The sequence below is a fragment of the Danio rerio genome, chromosome 22, assembly GCF_049306965.1.
Source record: "Danio rerio strain Tuebingen ecotype United States chromosome 22, GRCz12tu, whole genome shotgun sequence".
Classification (NCBI taxonomy): domain Eukaryota; kingdom Metazoa; phylum Chordata; class Actinopteri; order Cypriniformes; family Danionidae; genus Danio; species Danio rerio.
The window spans coordinates 13,832,178-13,847,936 of record NC_133197.1 but is presented as its reverse complement, the minus strand read 5'-3'; the positions used below and the strand labels follow the sequence as shown (position 1 = coordinate 13,847,936).

Genomic DNA, 15,759 nt, shown 5'->3' with positions numbered 1-15,759 from the left:
ATATTATATTATATTATATTATTTATTTATTTATTTATTTATTTATTTATTTATTTATTTATTTATTTATTTATTTATTCACTGTAAATAATTAATAATTGCATTTTTAGGATTTTAGTATTATTATTATTAATAAAACATTGTTTATAGTTTATATTTAAAGTATTACATATAAAATATATTTTACTATTTAAATTAAAACATATTTTTATATTTTTAAATGATATTCAATTTATAACTTATTTATAATTATTTATAATTATATAATGTAAATGGTTATTAAGAAAAAATATGTTGGTTTAATATTATTATTATTATTATATGGGTTGATCTATTTTAAATTGTTCATCAGTTCATGTTGAAGAAAAATGTTTATTATTGAGGTTTTAAATGTTTAATTTGTGAAATGAAATGTATATTGTCTTATTCAAAATAAATATATACTACCATTTTGTTTTTCAGAAACATTAATGAGCAGACAATGTATAATGTTGTCTTTAAAGCATGTTTTTGTTTATTTATTATTTCCATTAAAACACTAATATAATAATATTGTTATAATAAAATAATGTAATTAGTAATACTTAAATATGAATCAGTTCATCCGTTTCCATTCATTAGTGGAGTTTACAAAAAAACATTAGCAAGAATTCTTTTTGATTCGTTTTAGACTTTTTAAAATTATAATATTAATAATAATATTTATTTGTGTAAGGTGTTAAATTATTAGTGCATGCCTTTCTAAAGAAAATGATTTTGTTATATTTTTAAATAATTAATATTAATCTAATCAGTAATATTAATTAATCAGTAAAAACATTAATAATTACATTATAAAGAAAATTGTTTATTATTTTATTATTATTATTATTTAAAATATTAATAATAATAATTTATAACAATCATAAATATTAACCACAATAAGACTAACAATATAATAAATAATAAAATGAAATGTTCCTAAAGAAAAATGTTTTTAATAATAATAATAATAATAATAAAAGAATTAATAACAATCATAAATAATAATAATAATAACAACAACAAAATATTATATATGATGTTGTAAATACTTTATTAGTGATATATAGTGTATTTTGTATTTAATAATTTTATTATAATAATAATAATAATAATAATAATAATAATAATAATAATAACAATAAATAAATAAATAATAAAATGACTTTTTCCTAAAGAAAAAAGGTTTTATCAATATAATAATAACAAAATTAATAACACCAATAATAATAAAAATAATAATAATTATTATTATTATAAAGAAATAATAAAAAGTTTAAAATGTAAAAAAAGTTTTCCTAAATAAAATGTTTTATTAATAATAATAATAATAATAATAATAATAATAACAATCAAATATTTATATTAGATAATATTAGATATAATTAAATATGATGTTGTAAATTCTTAATTAGTGATATTTAATGTATTTTAAATTAATAGCTAATTTAATAATAATAAATTAATAACAATCATAAATAATGATAATAGTAATAATAATACAATAAAGCAATAATAAAATTACATGTTTTCTAAATATTTGATATATATGATTTTGTAATTATTTCAATAATGGTATATATTTTTATTTTATATTATTTTTAAATAGCAAAGTATATTGCAAAATATTCTTTACACATTATTTAGTTGCAAATTATCAGGACAATTACCATTAATAAATTCAAACTTTTTTTCTCAACTAATTTGTTTAAAGCCAAAATCAGCAATATTCATCAACAACAGCACTGAACAGCATTTGTTCATGTTTTCCTTTAACCATCAAATTAGCATATTCCATTACATCCCCCACCCCCCACAAATGTAATGTAATGTTCAATATCTGCCATCTGAAATAGACATCTATAATCTGAAAAGCTTACAAACTGTGAATAACGGTGTGATATTTGACAGCCATCTGTGAACAGCGCTGTTTGTTTGGAAGTCGATGTGTTCGACCCAACGTGTGCGCCTGCAGAAGCGGATACATGGGGACTCTCTGCTCTAGAAAAGTAAACAAACAAGTCATTACAAACACAAAGATTTCTACATTTTTTTGAATTATGCATTATCTAAAAATGCCACATCATATTTGTGTTACAGCTTGCTGTCCAGAGAGGATGAGGAGATGATGTGAGTGTCATTTCTGCACTGAGGACTATTTTTACTACTTATTTTTTTAACCTGACCGAGTTATAATATCTGTTTCAATTTGTAAATATCATATCTGAGAATATTATTTATGCATAAGGTATAATATAATGTTTTGTTCACACTTTTTTAAACATTACAGTATTTGTGAAAACGATTTTAACAATAAATGAGTGTATTTTATGAAACATTTGTAGGCTTTTTTTAACTTAAGCATTTTTGCTGATTTATCTATTTACACAAGATTAAAATGAATAATACAGAAAAGTCCGGACAGTCCGTAATTATTTTAGGTCTCTACTTAATTGATAGAGCATGATATTAAAGTTAATTAATATTCCAGAAAGGGATAAATTACTATTACAAATGTGTAATTACATGCATATGAATTACCACCAGTCGCACAAAAACTATATAGATAAATAAACTCAAAAACAATTAATATTTTGGAGGTCCTGAGGTAATAACTGTTACTTTAAATGTTTAAATCTTTTAGATCTAAACATTTATCTTGAATGTAAAAAATAAATACTTCTTGACTTTTCGGTTGATTGCAAACAAACAAAAAAATAAATAAATAAAATTAAAAAAAAATTTTGGAGCTTGAAAATCATCTGATTTATTTTTTAATAACAAATATAAATATCTAATATTATAAAATCATAATTGTTATATAAATATAATTATCAATCAATTACTGTTTATATTAACAACAAATTAAAAGAAAACAAATTATTTATATATAAACAAATAAATAAAAACACATTTCCCTCAAAAATATGCGCTAATGCTGTTTTTTAACACATACACACACACACACATACACACATATATGTTAGTGGCGGGCCGTTATCTGAGTTAACATGCTGTGTTAACGCGAGACTCTTATTGCGCAATAAAAAATATCACCGTTAATCTATTTTCAACGTTGGGTTGTAAGCTGGGTCTATTCTACACAAGCTATGATGACTTTCACCTTGATAGTTTAGCGCGGATGTATACCTGACCGGTGAGCCGTCTGACAAAAAAGTGCCCTTCTAAATCAAATCAGCAGGATGCTCGACTTTAACTGCAGTTCGACAGTTTCACTTTAACTCACGAACATTATCCCGTGACAAACTGGGGTATTGGTGTGCTTTCACACCTGTGAATCGATTAAGTTGTTCCGAAACAGAGATTACAATTGTTACATTGTTGCTCTTTGCTCTTAGAGCGGTTCGCTTTCACACTGCAAAGTTTTTTAATCGGACCAAAAGAGCTAAAACAAGTCACGTGCGAGTAAACTCTCCTCACATTGGTCAGAGTGTCAGGGTTTTTTTTGCAGCGTCCCGCTAAGCTGTCAGGAGAGGTGGTGGTTTGGTGGTGATTGACAGAGTGCACGCGCGCGACGTGTCTGAGGAGAGAAGCGGTGGGGTGGGGTGAGAAGGGTGCGCGACGATGCCTATTTGAGGACCGGGAGGGAGACGCAAGATTACCGGGAGATCATCACTCGTTTGCGGGCTTCCGGAGACTCGCGAAACTTCCCGCCCTACTCATAATTCTCTCTTCATATAGCCGTAAGCCTATTACATATCCATAAAACACTGTGATATAACCGCGCTCGGATCATATCGCTTTCTCACTGCAATCGGACCGCTCCAGGGTTCGTTTCAATCGAGCCGAGACCACCTCATTCAAGCGATCTCGGAGCGATTACTTTGGCGCGGAACAGAGCATGATTGCCCTGTTCACATATGCCAAACGAACCGCGCTAACTGGGCAAACGAGATACTTTCCGAAACAAAAGTGTAGGTGTGAAAGCACCCTTAGATGCAAATAAGAAGTAAGGACTGGTGAGAGTGTTATAGAAAAGGAAAAAAAACGTCCATGTTTCGCGTGTTTTTGTGTACGTGTGTGTGTGTGTGCAGTCCATTACTGACTGCTGCGTGTGTGGATCTTGTCGGAAAATATGCCACAAAGTCCTACATGAAATTATACGAGGCTTTGACCCTATTATATATTATATTAAATATATTAGTGCATACAATACAATACAAAAAATTCAATGTTAACTATGACTTCTTTTCTCAAAATTAAGAGTTTTACACGCAGTTTACATATTACAAATCACACCATTAAACTTGCAGTATTATTGTGTGAATAAGTGAAAAGGTTTTAGATATTGAGATTTAAGCATCATTCTATTGATGTATGGTTTGTTAGAATAGCACAATATTTGTCTGACATACAACAATTAGAAGAGATGACGGTTCAAAAAAATATTTGTCTAAGGGTGCTCTCATGACTGTAGATCATTTGTTTTGTTTCATCAAGTGGTCTCAAACCTTTCTGAGTTTCTGAACATAAAAGAAGATATTCGCCATTGACTTCCATTGTATTTTTTTTTCTTACTATGGAAGTCAATGGCTCCAATGTTTAACATTATTCAAAATATCTGCTTATAAAAAGATGCAAACAGGTTTGTAACTAGAGAGGAGTGAAATAATAAGTATTTTTTATAAAAACAATTTGTGAACAGTCCCTTTAAGTTAGATAGAAAAATGATCTCTCTTGTTATTCCAGCCAGGCAACAGACAGTTTAGCATCCTCGGCCATCCTTCCTCCAAACTACGTGGCCTGAAACTCCATTACACTCTATTTCTCCGAGGACGTTCCCTTTAATGTGACTGGAATGTTAAAAAAAACACGCAAACATGCTGTTTGTGTCACGGCCGACGGAGCGTGCAGTGGCTGCAGATTTTATTTTGCACCGCCGATCGCCTGGCAAACATATAAACAGACAACACAAACAAGCATAGGAACTAATTAACGGCCATTGATGGCGGCCATTAATGAGTCGGTGGCAGATATAGTTCCTCTCATGCATAGCTAATAATCCAGCTGTTGGTGTACGATTACCTGAGGTGCAGAAAAAAATAGAGAGAAAAGGACAGCAAATATTAAACGGCTCGCAGAGAAAGATAAACTGTACCAGCGTCAGTTTGAAAAGGTTATGAGGGGACTAAGGAGTGTTTGATTTATTGATTAAGAACAAATATCAAATATACACACATAATTTGTTCAAAAAAAATATGGAAGTTTGTTTCTGTCACACACAGGAAAAAAAATGCAGTTAAAATCAGAATTTTTAAACCCACTTTTTTCTTTTTTAAATATTTCCCAAATTATGTTTTACAGAGCAAGGAAATTTTCACAGTATGTCTGATATTTTTTTTCTTCTGGAGAAAGTCTTTTTTATTTATTTCAGCTAGAATAAAAGCAGTTTTGAATTTTTTTAAAAACCATTTTAAGGTCAGTTATTAGCCATTTTAAGCTATATATTTTTTTCGATAGTCTACAGAACAAACCATCATTATACAATAACTTTTCTACCCTAACCTGCAGAGTTAACTTAATTAACTTAGTTAAGCCTTTAAATGTCACTTTCAGCTGTATAGAATTGTCTTGAAAAATATCTAGTCAAATGTTATTTACTGTCATCATGGCAAAAATAAAATAATTCAGTTATTAGAAATAAGTTATTAAAACTATTATGTTTAGAAATGTGTTGAAAAAAACTGCTCTCCGTTAAACAGAAATTGGGGAAAAAAAATAAATGGGGCTAATAATTTAAGGGGGGCTAATAATTGTGCAATGTACAAAACTGTACAATGTTAACCATGGCTTCTTTTCTCAAAATTAAGACTTTTACTTGCAGATTTCAAATCACGACATATAAACTCGCAACAATATTGTGTAGATTTAAACATCATAGGAAAGCTGATTAAATAATATTTCCATTGATGTATGGTTTGTTCCAATAGCATTCTATTTTTTTGAGATAGAACATTTTGAAAAGATGAGGGTTCAAAAAAATCTATATTTTTCTAAGGGTGCTTGCACGCCGGTTTTGTTCCGAAACATGGTTTACAGTAAATACAGACGAGCAATTTAAATTGCAGATCATTTCTAGATTTTTTTTCTCCAAACAACTAAAACAAAGAACCAAACAAAATGCACTGTATGTAATTTAGAAGTTAGACCATTTTTACACGGTTTTTCAAACAAGTAAGCTAAATTGAATTAAAATAAACTAACTAAGGGTGCTTTCACACCTGTAGATTGATTGTTTTGTTCTGAAACAGGGATTAAAATTGTTACAATGTTGCTCTTTGCTCTTGGTGCAGTTGGCTTTCACACTGCAAAGTTTCTAAACGAACCAAAATAGCTAAAACTAGTCAAATGCGAGTAAACTCTCCTCATATTGGTCAAAGTTTCATGCTTTATTTTTCAGATTAAAAAGTCAATGTTTAAAAGCACCCTAGATTAAGACCTTAGCAATGCACATCATTAATCAAAAATTGAGTTTTTATATATTTACTATTAAATATGGTCTAAATATATTCATGTAACATAATCTATACTTAATATTCTAATGATTTTGGTATAAGAAAAACATTTTGACCCATTTCGATTGAGTGCCGTTAATATTCATTGCCAAAAATATTCAAATTTTGTTTTGTTTTTTAGGTCCAGGGTCACTTTTTTCAGTTTGCAACTATTTCTTTGTGTTCTTTGTTTTTGAATGTTTTCATTTTGAAATTATTTATTAATTTTATTTTCCTTAAAATCAGATTTTCTTGGAATTGAAATTGTATCAATTTTCTCAAAATTACTATTTTATTTCTTGAAATTTTGACATTATTTCAGTCACTTTTAAGCTTATATCTTACAAATTAGATTTTTTTATATAACCTCAAAGCTGCAACCTTCAACTAAGCTTAAAGAAAACGTATTGGAAAATAGCCATTGAATTAGATTAGCTCATTAACATCTTGCTAAAGAAAATCAATTAAAATAAAGTGTTTTCATAATTTTTCTATTTAAAGCTCGACACTTTTGTAGTTACACTATGTACTAAGACACAAACACCTTTTTCTTCTTCTTTTTTTTTTTGGAGAAAGATGCTAATAATCTTATCCAGTTTAATGATTTATGCTAAGCTAAGCTAAATGTGCTCCTCCCAGACCCAGAGGCCTGTATGGATTAAAAAATGGCAAAACTCAACTGTTTAACTCGATGGAAATTGTAAAACTAGGCCATTTACAAAAAAAAATTAAGAAAAAGATTTGAACTGTGAAATATAGATTAGCAATTGTGAGAGGGAAAAGAAAGATTAAAAAGATTTTAATAGCCTACATTTTTATTACTATTCAGCCAAAATTTTTAGAAGCAAATGCTGGCAATTTTCTTTTTTGGGTGAACGGGTCTCTTTAAGGCCTGTCATCTTGAAATGAAAGTATTTCAGAAAGTCATACCGGATTTTCAGATAACTCTTCAATTAAAGACATCAAAAACTCCTGCCCGTTAAGATAACACAAGTTCACATCTTTAAGCACCTTATAAATGTGTGTGTCAGAGTGTGTGTGTCTCCGCGCAGATCCCTGTCTCGTACCTCCCGCTAAGACTTCATGACAAAGCATTTCATCATCTCCCTGTCAGACTCAGGTTGTAGCTTAATTTCTCGCTACAGGTGGTCTCGAGCGGGAATAAGAACACGGGGATTATGAGGTAAAATAGGAACCTGGATTTTAATCGTAATACATTAAACTCCATCAAGGCCAGTCAACGACCACATCAGACGCGTCCGCGGAAAAACTGTGAGTGAAGCGGTAAAATATTAACTTGAAAACGCGCCAAAAAAAAAAACGAAACTGACATATGCACAGAGTCTGTTATTTTGCTCAGATCTCTGTGGCTTTTTGGATCAAAACAGTTTTTATTATGTCTTTCAATCAGCATCTCTTTTTCATCTCACATTCAACATGAATGTAAACACAGATGGAAACGCTGGCTGAGTTGTTAGCTAGTAGTTTTAGTTTGTTTACATTAGCAAATGAAAGGGTCTGAATCCCTCAAACTAGCAAAAATTGTTTGGGTCATGTTTTACCCAGAAATAATAATAAAGTAGGCTATTGTGTATTTAAAATAACATTTTGTATATATTTTTTTTCCGACAGGGTATTAGTAGCCCAGATGATACATAAGAATACTTAGATTATTTAATCATAACTTATATTTAACTAGTAAAGAAATAATTAAGTTTAAGTTAACACTTAAGCTAGTAGTTTTAGTTTGTTTACATTAGCAAATGAAAGGGTCTGAGTTTCTCAAACTAGCCAGAATTGGGTCATATTTCACCCAGAAATATTAATAAAATAGGCTATGTTGTGCATTTACACTCAATCCAGAAAGTATTCATAGCGCTTCACTTTTTCCATATTTTTTTGTTACAGCTTTATTTTAAAATGGATTCAATTCATTTATTTCCTTAAAATTCTACACACAATACCCCATAATGACAATGTGAAAACAGATTTTTTTTAAATTGTTGCGAATTTATTCAAAATAAAAAACCTGAAAAGTCATATGTACATAAGTATTGACAGCCTTTGCCGTGAAGCTCTAAATTGAACACAGGTACATGAGATGAGAGATGTTTCAGCAGCTTAATTGGAGTTCACCTGTGGTAAATTCAGTTGATTGGACATGATTTGAAAATGCATACACCTGTCTATATAAGGTCCCAGGGTTGACTGTGCATGTCAAAAAACAAACCAAGCATGAAGACAAAGGAATTGTCTGTAGACCTCTTAGACAGGATTGTCTTGAGGCACAAGGCTGGGGAAGGTTTCAGAAACATTTCAGCTGCTCTAAAAGTTCCAATGAGCACAGTGGCCTCCATCATCCATAAGTGGAAGATGTTTGGAACCACCAGGACTCTTCCTAGAGCTGGCCGGCCATCTAAGCTGAGTGATCGGGGGTGAAGGGCCTTAGTCAGGGAGGTGAACTATAGCCCGATGGTCACTCTGAGCTCCAGCGTTCTTCTGAGAAGAGAGGAGAACCTTACAGAAGGACAACCTACTGTGCAGCAATCCACCAATCAGGCCTGTATGGTAGAGTGGCCAGGTGGAAGCCACTCCCCACCTGGAATTTGCCAAAAGTCATCTGAAGGACTCTCAGATCATAAGAAAGAAAATTCTCTGGTCTGATAAGACTAAAATTGAACTCTTTGGCATGAAGGCCAGGCGTTACGTTTGGAGAATGCTGTGGGGATGTTTTTCAGCAGCAGGTCTAGTCTAGTCAGGATATAGTGACACATGAATGCAGCAATGTACAGAGACATCCTGAATAAAAACGAGCTTCAGAGTGCTCTTGGCCTCAGACCGGGGTGAATGTTAATCTTCCAGCAGGGCAATGACCCAAAGCACACCGCCAAAATATCAACAAAGTCACAACAACTCTGTGTATGTCCTTGAGTGGCCCAGCCAGAGCCCAGACCTAAATCCTATTGAACATTTCTAGAGAGATCTGAAAATGGCTGTACACCATCACTTTCCATCCTACCTGGTAGAGCTTGAGAGGTACTGCAAAGAGGAAAAAATTCCCAAAGACAGGTGTGACAAGCTTGTGGCATCATATTCAAAAAGACTTGAGGCTGCAATTGCTGCCAAAGGTGCATCAACAAAGTTTTGAGCAAAGGCTGTCAATACTTATGTACATGTGATTTTTCAGGTTTTTTATTTTTAATAAATTTGCAACAATTTCAAAAAAAAATCTTTTTTCACATTATCATTATGGGGTATTGTGTGTAGAATTTTGACGAAATAAATTAATTTTAGAATAAGGTTGAAACATAAAAAACATTGGAAAACTGAAGCGCTATGAATACTTTTTTGGATGCACTGTAATCAATGAAAACCCCTCTGCTTGCATTTAATTGGAGAATAAAAAAGATGCGACTGATGTAACATGCTTTTTCTGCTTAGAGTTGACTTTTTTTTCAACTGCGAGCACACATCGCGCAATGCCTTAAAACCAATATTATTTTATGCAAATCCATAGGCCTGTAAATCCAGAAAAGTTGTCTGTTCATTGTTAAATATATAATAAACAAATTGTTTCTTTCCCAGTGCTGGATTATGGCTGGAAGGGCATCCGTCACGCAAAACATATGCCTGAATAGTTGGCGGTTCATTCCGCTGTAGCGACCCCTAATAAATCAGGGACTAAGTCGAAAAAAAATGGATGATCTGTCTCTTACAGAGTACAAAAGTCAAGAAGTAAACTCGACAGGGGAATTTATAGCTTTGTAATATTCTCTATATATTTAATTTATGGTTAATAGCTCATGTGCAATCAAATGCATTTAATTATAATCTTAGTACACATATACTTTGCTTTAAAGTCAGCCACATACGCGGTTTATACGCTTGCTTGGAAAATAAACCATATATAGGCTAATGAACTATTTTTTCTTGGCAGAAGATGACTGTAATTATTATTATTTACTGACCTATTAAACTATTCCAGATACTGCCACTTAATTAAAAAAATGCGTTGACATCAGGCTCTGCACATCAGTGATTTCACATTATTCAAGGGCATTTCAAATAATGAGCTTGTCTATGCACAACTCACCACTTTAATAACCTGATGTCACAAGGTCTCTTTGAGCATATGTGGCCACAGAGGAAGATTAAGCCGTCTATTTGCTTTCTTACATCCGTCAGTGTTGTTATTTAGCACGTTGAGAAGTGTTAACTATGCTGAGGAGGATGATGACAGCTTTCTAACATCTTTTTGTCAAGCTGTGATTCTCACTCCATGTGTTATAAATAATTAAACCTACCGGGGATTGTCCACTTAATACTATATAATCACTTTTCGCTTGTCTAGAGGTCATATTGAAGGATTAAGAGCTTCATTTGAACTATTGTTTGAACTTGATATGAGACATGAGATATTTTACCTATATAATGAATTGACCGATTAGCGATTAGCTATACATGGCACTACTACAGATTGCACTCAAAATGGCGTCGGAACTACTTTTCAAGAACAAGTAACTAGTTAGAAACACAAAAGAGCACAGGATGAAAAGGAGGTTAAAATGGACAGACTTGTATACTAAATATGTGTTACCTTTTAGCTAAACATGTTAGCATTGAATTGCAGATTAACACGCAGTAATCAAGGTTGCCATTTTTATTTATAGGTTGGTTTCGATAAAAAAATTATTAAATAAAAATGTAGATTAGCTTGCCTACATAGAATTAATTAGTAATCTCAAATCTATTAAGTCTAAACAAACCATTCTAGAATGATAAACACAAAACTCATTAGCATGAAATAAGTCCAACAGAGTTAGGTACAAAGTAATTAGTTACTGAAATAAAAAAAAAGATGTATTTTCTGAAAAAGTAAAGTGTTAGTGATCGTGTTTTTCTTTTTCTTAGTTATTTAATTATTGTTACTTATATATTGCCTTAAATAAATTCAATATTTTTTTATATAAATCAATTCGGAGACTCTATATTTGTATTATATTAATGTAATTATTAGAATAATTGTATTTTGCAAACTAAAGATGGTTACATTTGTCTGAAAATTCCACATGCTTATCAAACAATGAATTGACTCGGAAATAAAGTACAATATTATTGTATGAAATAGGGTATGATACTTTAAACCCGTTTGTGCTTTTCTGAAGAATTAGTCATTTTAAATGAAGCTAAAATTCCATGTTTGACTTTGATTTAATTCATTAAGTTTTATTTCTATTGTCTGTGTTGAGATTTACACAGATTAAATGTGGTATTACATCAAGTATTTAAATTAATTATCCTCTTAATATTAAATGATCACTTTTCGCTTGTCTGGAGGTCATATTTTAGGGTTATGATCTTCTATTGGTCTATTGTTTGAACTTTACATAAAAAAATTAAGTGAGTTTTTTTTTTACCTATGCGATGAAATGACTGATTAGCAATTAGCTACTGACGGTACTGCTGCAGATTACACTCAAAATGGCGTTAAACCTTCTTATCAAGAACAAGTAACTTGTAAGAGACACAAAAGAGCACAGGATAGGAGGTTAAAATGGACAAACCTGTAAACTTGTAGCTAAATACATACTGTATTACCCTGTAGCTAAATATTTTAGCATTAGCACAAGCTAATCAAGGTTGTAATCTTTATTTATTGGGTGGTTTCGATAAAAATTATTAAATAAAAATGTAGATTAGCTTGCCTACACAGAATAAATTAGTCACCTCAGCTTACCTCAAATCTATTAAGTCTAAACCATTCCAGAATGATAAACAAAACTCATTAGCATATAATAAGCTTTGAGCTTTAATTGATCTATTGTTTGAATTTGACACAAGAAATTAGGGTTTTGTACCTATATGATAGCAATTAGCTACTGATGGTACTGCTGCAGATTGCACTCAAAATGGTCTTGAAACTACTTTTAAAGAACAAGAAAATAGTAAACACAAACAGCACAGGATAAAACAGAACTGAAAATAGACAGACAGTTAACTTGTAGCTAAATATGTTAGCCTAACCTTGTTGATTTGTAGCTAAATATGCTAGCATTGAATTGCTGATTAGCACAAGCTAATCAAGGTTGTCATCTTTGAGATGGTTTCGATAAAAATATTAACTAAAAATGTAGATTTGCTTGTCTGCACACGATAAATTACTTACCCGGTTAAGTCTAGTTCACTACAGAAACTTCATGTTGTTGTAACTCATTAGCATAAAATAAACCTTTGCGAGTGATAAACTGTTGAAAAAGTTAATAACTGTTACTTATGTAATTGCCTTAAATATTGCAAATAAATAAGCTTTTTTAAATAAAAAAAATCAATTCAGAGAAACTATATTTTTGTTATGCTAATATCTTTAGTAGAACATTTAGATTTTGTAAACTAAAGGTTACATTTGTTTGACATGCTTAATACTGGTTAAAACACTGAATTGACAGAAATAAATTACAATATTATGGTATGTATGAAATATGACATAATTACATTGAACCATTTCATGAAGTATTAGTTATTTTAAAGTAAGCTAAAATTCCTTAGCTAATGTGACTAATCTGATTTAATTAATTAAGTGTATTTTTTATTGCATTAAGATTTACACAGATTAAATGTAATATTAAGTAAAGTATTTAAATGACTTTTCAGACATGGTAGTTAGATACATAAAATAATGTAAATTTGAAAGATGTAATTAGTAATTAATTGCTTTTTTGAAATAATTTATCGGATGACAAAAGAGCTGTGTTTAATATCAAGCCACCCTGTCTGGGTTTATTTGGCGTTATAATGACTGGCTAACCGTACATTATGTCAGATTTTTGTGAAATAAAAGAAAGCGGCAGCTTTGTTCTAGTCTGCGACAATCCGATTAGCAGCATTTAAGAGGCAGTTCACGTAGCTACAAATTTATGTGTACAAATCTGCTAAATCCGAATTGCTATAGTCCATGCAGTCTCTGAAGACTCAAACGCAGAGGGATTAGAAGAGAAAAGGGAAAAGCTGAGAAGAAAGGAGAGCAGTTTTCTGGCCACAGATCAAATCTTTCAGGCATGATGACTCAGAGTAAACCATATCTCCCAGAAACCCATCACCTCAGACTTCTTTCCCACTTTTTTCCCCCTTTCTTATTTCCCTTGAGTCGGAGTAGTAAGAAGGTACATAGTGGAGTAGGCTCCAAAACTGCAGCAGTATTTCCTTCTCTTTTTTTTCTTGTAGAGATCTTCTCTGGGAACTCTTTTCTTTGAAATGTTTCGGTAGCCCTCAGAGCTGTCTGTCCCTGGACTCCAATTAGTTTCCTTTAATGGTCAGCAAGGGCACTAGAGAGACCCTCATAAGATTCTCCAGCCGAACAGGAGAAATAAAAGCGTGAAGTGTGTCTCTCATCTGGGCTAGACCTTCATACGTTTCTTTACCTTATTATATGGTCTCTCTTTTTCTACCTTTTGTTCTGTTCCTGTTACGTAGCTATAACTTTTGAGTGACACAAATTGAAACAACCACAAAACACCAGAGATTGCATTCAATTCTTTATTAATACATCCTGATGGCCGTTCCATCACTTCATTTCAAATTTATGCAAATTCCTGAAGCATGGCATTGTTAACGTTGACAAGACTTTTGCGAAATGATCTTTCAACAAATTTACAATAGTTCCTGCACATTTTATAAATGAGGCCCTATGTCCTGTGGTGAACATGCCAAAATCTGGATACTTCTGCAAGTAGTTCTAGGAACTAACGGCATGCAAAAGCCTTTTGGCAGCTTAAAATGTAACTTTCAGGCAATCCACTGTAAGCTTGTATTTGTATATGCGCCAATCTAATCATGTCAGTGCATAAGATAATCTGTTGGTACATTTAATACATCAAAACTTAAAGACCTAGGTATTAAAATTAGGGACCTGCTTCCAGAAAGTTTCTAAAGCAATTGTTTTTACTGCGTTTAAAGACTATTGAATTGTAGGGATGGTTGACGTGAAACTGATGTTTCAACACAGCGTCGAGATTAATGAAGGGACTAAGCTGACAAGAAAATGAACGAACAGTCATAGAACAGAACCGATCTGTGTCATATATAAGCAAAAAAACGAAATTGGGTCACATTTAACTGGCAGTGTAAACGGGGCCCAAGTCACATGACTAAAGCAATTCAAAGCATCGGTCATTTTAGAAACGTTTCTGTGTTTGAATGACAGAGTTGAAAATAAAGCTCTATTTCCAGCCTGATCTGACGAGAAATCGTATTTTACGTGTTGTCAGTTTAGTGGCTAATTCGTATGATTTCAGTCGTATGAAAATGTACGATTTTAAAAAGGAGACATGGCACCCAACCCTGACCCTAAACCCATTACGATGAGCAAATTGTTTGAGTTAGATTGTGTTTAAATTAGACACTAAATCAAAAAGTTATGATTTGTGTGAGATTGCATTGCTATTTCATGTAGCCCAGTAAACCATGCATATGCAGAGAGTAACTGTGCTGCAAATGTTCCGAGTTCAAATCCCAACTTGTAGAATTACTCTAAAATTATGACTTAAAGTATTTTATAATGTTACATTTTTTATGACCTAAACAAGACATAATTATTCACAAAGTGTTCATTTGGATGTCCGACCAATGTTAAAGCAAAACACATTACAATAACAGAGCATTTAAAAACTGACATCTATAGCTGCTTCACCTTGTATTCGAACCCATTGTTTCAAGAGTGGTCTGGATGCAGTCCTGTCGCAGTGCAATCTGAACTACATCCAATACTTTTTAATGCACTCACCTATCCCCTCCCCGTCACAGTGACGTCATTCACTCCATTGAGTGCATTGTCTCTGACATTGCATCGCTGAGTTCAATCTCAGCTTAAATCATAAAGGCTGCATCCAGATACTATTGATTATTTCTGTATGCTAGTCAGGAACTCATCGCTCCAGTAAATCACTTGAAACCTGAATTTTACAACATGGTGTTAAATAGCTCAATTTGCTCAACTGTTTCGTTGCTGAAGCTGGTCTAGAGCAATACATTAAAAAATGACCACTAGGTGTCACTGTGGAGACGGGTTTCATAATGTTTCGAAGCTTTGCCCATCACTAATAAATAGTGGTTATTACTAACGTAGGAGCAAAACTCCAGGGCAGTGGGGCTTCAGGAGCAAGTTTGGACATCCTTGCTTAAGTGGATATTAAAAAGGCAAAGCAGATGTAGGGAATTTAAAAAATAA

General features: G+C 32.0%; 1 protein-coding gene across 1 annotated transcript in view; it reads left to right on the top strand.

The window, feature by feature from the left end:
- Positions 1–2,357, top strand: part of si:ch211-246m6.5 — a 133,452-nt gene extending 131,095 nt beyond the window's left edge. Inside the window, exons 31-32 of the mRNA XM_009296212.4 lie at positions 1,933–2,030; positions 2,122–2,357. Coding sequence (XP_009294487.1) covers positions 1,933–2,030; positions 2,122–2,142 — 119 coding nt within the window. The 3' untranslated portion in view covers positions 2,143–2,357. The remainder of the gene's footprint in view (positions 1–1,932; positions 2,031–2,121) is intronic.
- Positions 2,358–15,759: the final 13,402 nt, after the last annotated feature.